At 38.6% G+C, this 7270-nt stretch overlaps 1 protein-coding gene across 1 annotated transcript; it reads left to right on the top strand.

The window, feature by feature from the left end:
- The first annotated feature begins 5580 nt into the window (after positions 1-5580).
- On the top strand, positions 5581-6823 carry LOC120176185. The gene is made up of 3 exons (XM_039182662.1): positions 5581-5708; positions 5816-5882; positions 6495-6823. The coding sequence occupies exons 1-3, from the start codon at positions 5589-5591 to the stop codon at positions 6788-6790; spliced, it is 483 nt and encodes a 160-aa protein (XP_039038593.1). The 5' UTR covers positions 5581-5588; the 3' UTR covers positions 6791-6823.
- Positions 6824-7270: the final 447 nt, after the last annotated feature.

Here is a 7270-nt window from a genome sequence, read left to right as displayed (position 1 = left end):
TAAAACTGATTTTGTATATTAATAATTTTATACAGTGAATAAGAAATTATTTTTCTTGAATAGGTGGTCTACTGCTAGGAAAAATAATCAGGAGCTACCTGATGATTTAGAAAAAATTAAGGTGTTAATCGATCAGAAGGCTGGCACACATGTATGAATTTTAATGTTTAAAAATCGATTTTAGATTATAGTTATATAATTAAATTATTATTTTGATAAAAATTATATATATATTTTTTTAATTTGAATGGGTTTCATATTCTACTGATGATGTGAGGGTGGTGATCCCACTTGATTTGAAGGGCACATAAGATGTTTGGATGGCGACGGTCCCCTTGATCTGTTATGCGACCGTCGAGTGGCACTCCACTGATCGCGTGCTACGACAATTTGGTTGTTTTCAACCAATTTCGGAAGCACCTTGCAATATGGATGAGTTGCATAGCATAGATAGACACGACAAGATAGATACAGATTGGCTGGTGAGGCATCATGCGTGGGTCGTGTTGTGGGAGGATCGACATCGGCGCCTTCCCCGTAGAGAGCCCATTTTACTTGACCTCTTGATGGTTGCTGATGGTTATTACGAGTGGTTCAATAGTAACGAGAAACCGTTTCTGCTTCCTGAGGATGCACGAGGGCATACCTTTCAGCGACGTCGACAGAGACGTTCACCGACACAATATCATCGTCCCCCGACTGGTAGACGAAGAGCAGGTGCTTCCAGTTCATCCTCAACTGCACCAGCAGGACCTTCATAGCAGCCACCGTATCCAGCGACTTACATATAACAGCCATATATGATGCCACCACCGCCTTTCCATTACCAGATGCCGCCGCCGCCTTCACTTGATTTTATGACCCCACCGTCACAGATGACCCTCCTAGAGGCTATTATGAGTCTATGTTTATAGATTTGACTTGGGGTTCATATGCTGGATATTTGGCGGGTTCAGCCTCATTACCCATGGCTGCAGCACAGACACCTCCTGTACAGTTTTCACACTCAGCGATGTCTGGGTTTTATGAGTTTTCCCAGTTTTCGTAGGCCGGTGGGATAGTCAGTCATACACCTCCAGGGTCCTTATTCTATGGAGGTGCTTCATCGTCATCAGCTCCTCATCAACCTAATTTACCTACTTAGGACGACGACGACGACGACGACGATGATAATGGTGATGATGATGACAGCGAGGAGTCACAACAAGTGATATGAAGAAATCCTCCTCGAGACCGACAGCCACCGCCCTGCGGAACACATTCGCGTCGCAAGCATCGATAGATTTTGTTTTTTTATTATATTTGTATTTAGTTTATTGGACTTTTTAAAATTATAATTTTTTATTATTTCTCATTTTAATACTTACTTTATTTTGTTAAATTTGTTTGATTTTTTTAATGTATTTCAGTTAATTTTGTTTATTACCATTTAATAGCAGTTATTGTAATTTGATTATCATTTACCATTTAATACTTATTGTAAGTTTGTTGTATTTAAAATTATTTTGAAATACCAAATTGTTCGATAACTTTATTAAGTTTGTCACTTATTATCTCTTTTATTATAATCACATATAACGCAAACGTCCAATCTCGTATTATTATATCATTTTTTTAATCTTCATCAGCGATTATCGAATGACATTAACTTGAAGTAAATGCAAATTAAAGTACAAGAATTATTATTTGATAAACAAATACATCATTTCCTCATCAATTATTACTTGATGGCAACGGAAGTGGACATGTTTTTCTAGTGTGTCATGGGTTTCTACAATGCCCACATCTTCTGTCTTGTCTAGATCTTTCTCGAATATCCATATCGTAATGAATTCGATTAGATTTTGGACGACCATGCTCCCTCAATAAACTCGAATTTGGTATAATCGGATGCCAATCTTGAACCTCATCAGGGTCTTTGTCATTACCTATAGGGGGAAACTCAAATTCGTATACCTTAAAATCTTCAGATAGTAGGTATACGGGATCCACAAAATGGTTATAGTCTTGACGTGTATGCGAGCAAGCTGCTATCACATGAGAGCATGGATACTTAAGAGCTTGAAAAAACCCGCAGTCGCACGTTCTGTCCCTTAGATTTACTCTTAACAACACAGCTTCAATCTATTGAAGAGGTCGCGGCAACTCTGTGACACGAAACATTTCATGCCTTCTAGAGAAGCTTGTTACAGACATTCCATTTGATGCAAAAAAAAATTTCTGTAGATCTGCAACTAATCTAGGGTGATAGACATGACCGCCTTGCATCCAGGTTTGAGCTTGTCGCCCGAGCTTTGCAAAAAGCGCCCCCAAATGAAAATATGTAGTCTTTACCAAAGCCGCTACTGGTAAGTGACGTGCACCCTTTAAAGTTGAATTGATTGCCTCTGCCAAGTTGGTCGTCATGTGTCCATATCAATATCCACCATCATATGCGTTCGTCCACATTTCTTTATCGATGAGGCTGATGTAATCGTATCCTTTCTCATTCTTCGCCCGTAAATCTTAAAGCATTGATTCAAATGTTCGAGGAAGTAGTTCGTAACCTGATCAAGAAATGTATAACTTACTAACTTGTTTTCTTTGCAAAATTAAAACGATCGAAAGAAAACAAACTACATCAGTTTCACTTACTCATGCACACAATTAATTGACGCTCATCATTCTTCTTGTACCTTCCATGGTAGTTCAAAGCAATGTGTCAGAGCAATACCTATATTGGACAAAGGGTGGTTGCCACATTGAACCCAAAGACTCCATTGCTGCTTTGATCCCAGCTCCGCGATCTGAAATGACACAGATGTTTTCCCTCGTGATAACACGTGCACGTAAATTTCGGATGAAAAAACCCCAAGAATCTGTATCTTCTCCTTCGACAAGAGCAAAAACAACTGGAAGAATGTTGCGATTGCCATCTTGGACAACTTCCAATAATAAAACTTGCTTGTATTTTCCAAACAAGAAAGTCTCATTGATATGGACCACAGGCTTGTAGTATTTGACAGCATTAACGCACTGTGGGTAAGTCCAAAAAACCTGGTAGAATTAGCATCGATCGCGGAGAACTCGATCATTATGGTATGCATTGGAGGTTTCGAAGTCCACAATTGTCCCAGGATTCAACCTCCGCACCAGCCTAAACCAGCCTGGAAGTTCATTGTAAGATGCATCCCATTCGCCATGAAGTTTGACAATGGCATTTTGTCTTGCCAACCAAGCTTTTTTATAGGAGACAGTGTACCCATACTACGATTGTATAGATGAAATCAACACAACAACAGCTATATGAGAGCTTGCTTTTACCATGGGCATGATGACTTGGCATATCACTTCAGAGTCCAAGTTGGGATGATCTTAGTTGACCCCTCCAACACAATATGTGTGAGGACCGTTGTATACTGTTAGCTCCCATATGTTGTTTTTCCTCTTCCTTTTCGATACGCGAACCATCCAATTACATCCGTTTTCGCGTCAGGCACAGTAGTATACATATTTTTCGGTCGTGGATCGGTTGACTCTAGACTAAACAGAATTACGGATATTGTAATTTTTATAGCCATCACCGCTTCTTCTTTGCTTGAAAACTCCATACCTAAAGATAACTCGCCATTATTTATTGATGAGTAATATCCATAGTCACCGAGATGAGGCATATCCGCAAATTCTGGCCCGTACATTGCACCATAATCAACTTCATACATGTATGCAGGAGGGTTAGTTTGTGCCACATTTCCTGGAACTTCATCATCATCAGAGTTGAATTACGGTGATTCTGGGTGAATGAATAGTCCAGTCTCAGCACCATCCGCACTAGGCTCACGAAATGGTTTTTCTGGTGGAGATGATGGTTCCATATGCGCTCCACATTTAGGTCGGAGAACCTACTACTTGCACGTCTTCCCCTTGAACTAGAAGGCATATCGACATTGAGATCGAAAAAGCTCACAGTCGAATGCCTCCCCCTAGAGCTTGAAGCCATCGTGTCAAATGGAACTGCACAGATGGTTGCGTCGATGGCATCTCCATATTAAGGTCAAACGGATTTGCAGATGAATGCCTTCCCCTTGAACTGGACGCGATGTTGCCATACGTATTGTTCGTCGACCCACCTCGGTACATATCGTAAGGAGTTGCGGATGAATGTCTCCCCATTATGGCATTAAAATTATTACACATTATTGTCGTCGGGCTGTCAACTTGTTCAGCCAGCCCATAGTGGGAACTTAATGATTGACCTCGAACGGCACACACTTGAATAAAATTTGCATACATCTCAATATCGGCGTCTGAATAATTACTTTGAGCTTCAACCATCATTTTAACATCATCATTGTTCAAAAGTTCGAACGCTGTATAAGTTAATGGCAACAATGATGTTGGAAATCTATACTGCAACGACGAAATTCTTCTAATACTTCCAACGTGAATCTTCCTCGAAATCTTCGTTATCAGCTCCTCAAGAGTTATGTTTCTCTTCAATGATATTTTAACACGCTCATTTGATACGAAAACAACGCCGGTTTCATCTTCTCGAATTTCACCATCATAATAAAAAAAGCTGAAAGTCGCGTCATTCTTTGAGTTTAAAAGTGCGACAATATTATATCTGCAAAAAAAAAACTGAAACAATGTTGATTAAATAAATAATATATGAACGAAAATATAACAGAATAAATTTTTTACACATAAACGTAAATAATTTAAATAATATAATTTTATATTATTACCTGTACCGTAGAACTATTTCGACGTATATTCCCGCTTTCTAATTTTACAAACACAGAAATTAATTGACAACAATTAGTATAATATTTTTTCAAATAATCATAATAAACAATAAATATAATAAAAAAATTTATCATAAAATTACCTTATAACGAAAAATCGCACGAACTTCTGAATAAAATATGAGAAAATTGTCAGAATTATTGACTCGTTGACGGAATTGTTGTATTAATTTATAAGTTTGAGAGGAGAGATGTGAGGAGATGTGAGGAACTTAACCAGGGGGAGAAGGGTATTTATAGCCGAGAAAAGTTTTAACAATTATACAAGACGCGATACCTGCCCCGCGCTATATATAATTATAAAGGTCAGGCGCGGCCCCTGACCCGCGCTATATATAATTATAAAGGTCAGGCGCGACCCCTGACACGCGCTATACACACGTGTATCCATGTCAGCATAAGACACGTCGCAAGGGGCGTGCCTTACCCCACGTGGCGCCAAATCAGCGTATAGCGCGCTGCAGGGGGCACGCCTTACTGCAAAAGGTGTTAGATCGGAAAATATAATCTGACCGGTATTAGATCGGTAAATATACGGGTCACCAGTGATTTTTTTTGGAAAAACGCCATTATTTAAAGTTAAGTACATAATAAGGAATTCTTTAATTTCTCTTTCTAAAAAACATAAATAATTTGGTAAAAAAATGAAAATTGAAGGGCATTATAGTAAGTAGACAATTATATAAATTGAAGAAATCAATTTCAGGACGTCCCAGGAAATATAATTTAAGCAGAGGTTCTCTCTCTCTCTAATTCTACCATTTTCATTCTATCCAGTACTCGGCTTTATTCTCTTTTCCGATGAAGAGTTTTCAACTTCAGCGAACACCGTTAAATTACTTCTCACCGTTAAATTACTTCTCACCATGGTTTCCGATTTTACCTCCAATGCTTCTGTCTTGCCCTTCCAAGAAGAAGAGAGTGAGTAAATTTTATTTTTATCTCTTTTTTTTTAAATGATTTCTGATTGTTTCTTGAGAAAATGTAGATTAGTTTCATATTTTGAGATCCTTTTTTTTGGGATATAGACAAATAGTTTGGCGAAATTGAAGCAGTCGAAGTTCAATGCTAGGCGTGAACAATGGCTATCTCAAGGTAATCTCCTTTTTCCTTGTTGTTTTTATTTTCAATATTATATTCTTTTCTTTTGAATGTGAATTTTTCAATAGAAAGATTGTTTTTTTTTTCTTTCACAAAGAACTCAATGGAGCATTTTTACACGGCATTTTTTAGAAAAAGAATTGTTAGGAATGAATTGCTTATATCGGAAGGTGCGGTGAGGACATGTGGTGGGAAAATAATTGAGTATTCAAATATTTATTGTTAAAAATTTTCTTTCGTTTTTTAAAAATCAAATTAATGCCATTAATCGACATAGTTATGTTGAGTTATTTATTTCTTTTATTCTTAAGCATTTAATATATATATATGCATAGTACTGGAGGTATTGGCGGATACACATTGTGAATATCAATGCATACGTAGAACCATACGGACAGAGTTATGGTAAAAGCAGAAAGCTTCTGACCCAAGGTAAATTCATTGGTAAGATCTAGGAATTAATTTGAAAGAAGTGATCTTTTTCTTATTTATGGGATGAAAAGATAAGCTGGCTTTTGGGTTTGGATTGGCGAAAAAATACCAAGTTACTATATTTTTCGTAAATTAATCTGTTGAGTTCATAATGGAGTCGGGTTGTAAATGCAGTAAAGAACAAGGACTGCAGGGTGGATTTGAATGGGAGCGCTGGGTCTCCTCCATTGTCTACAAAGAGAGCTGATGAGCGAAACAAATCATTACGGAATTTGGAAACAAATTTGAGGGAAGACGAAAGTGAAGACATGAGCATCCATGACAGTGATGCGGGATCATTGAACTTCTCCATTCAAACTGATCTGGGTAATAATGACTCAAAGGGAGCTATTGGTGTGCATGGTTGCAGTGGCAGTAGCAGTGGTTCTTGTTCTGAAGTGTCAGCGAGGAAGATAAGGATGGGTGCCTAGGCAATTGGGAGGATGTTGCAGATGCCTTGAGTGCAGATGACAATCAGCATGACTCAGCCATGAACTCTCCTGCTAAATCCGAAACAATGGTTGAATCTGCTGGTGCTGACCAACAGTTCAAGGACCAAGGAATAGATCAGTCAAATTCAGAGAATAGGCAAACAGTTTATGGTTCACTGACAAGTTGTCGAGCATGGAGACCTGATGATGTTTCGCGACCTCGAGGTCTTCCCAGGGTTTGTCGAGCATGGGGACCTGATGATGTTTTATGTCCTCGAAGTCTTCCCAGACTTTCAAAACAGTATGATATTTCTTTGAAATCTGATTGGTGCAGTGGCAATGGGGCTATCACCTGGGAACAGAGAAGTATTGTCTCACCCTTCGTCATGCCGTATCTGCTATGAAAACTTGGATGCCACAGACTCTAGTTTTCTCCCTTGTTCATGTGGATTTCGGCTTTGCCTGTTCTGTCACAAAAGG

This window comes from Hibiscus syriacus, unplaced genomic scaffold (assembly GCF_006381635.1).
Source record: "Hibiscus syriacus cultivar Baekdansim isolate YM2019G1 unplaced genomic scaffold, ASM638163v2 tig00112230_pilon, whole genome shotgun sequence".
NCBI lineage: Eukaryota > Viridiplantae > Streptophyta > Magnoliopsida > Malvales > Malvaceae > Hibiscus > Hibiscus syriacus.
This window is presented reverse-complemented; position numbering and strand designations above follow the sequence as displayed.

What these genes read in the sequence shown, in the direction of transcription:
- LOC120176185 (XM_039182662.1), top strand. Translation starts at nt 5,589, where the DNA reads ATGAAGAGTTTTCAACTTCAGCGAACACCGTTAAATTACTTCTCACCG. An exon ending in GCCCTTCCAAGAAGAAGAGA is followed by an intron (nt 5,709 to 5,815) that starts GTGAGTAAATTT and finishes TTTGGGATATAG; the next exon opens with ACAAATAGTTTGGCGAAATT. An exon ending in TGAACAATGGCTATCTCAAG is followed by an intron (nt 5,883 to 6,494) that starts GTAATCTCCTTT and finishes TTGTAAATGCAG; the next exon opens with TAAAGAACAAGGACTGCAGG.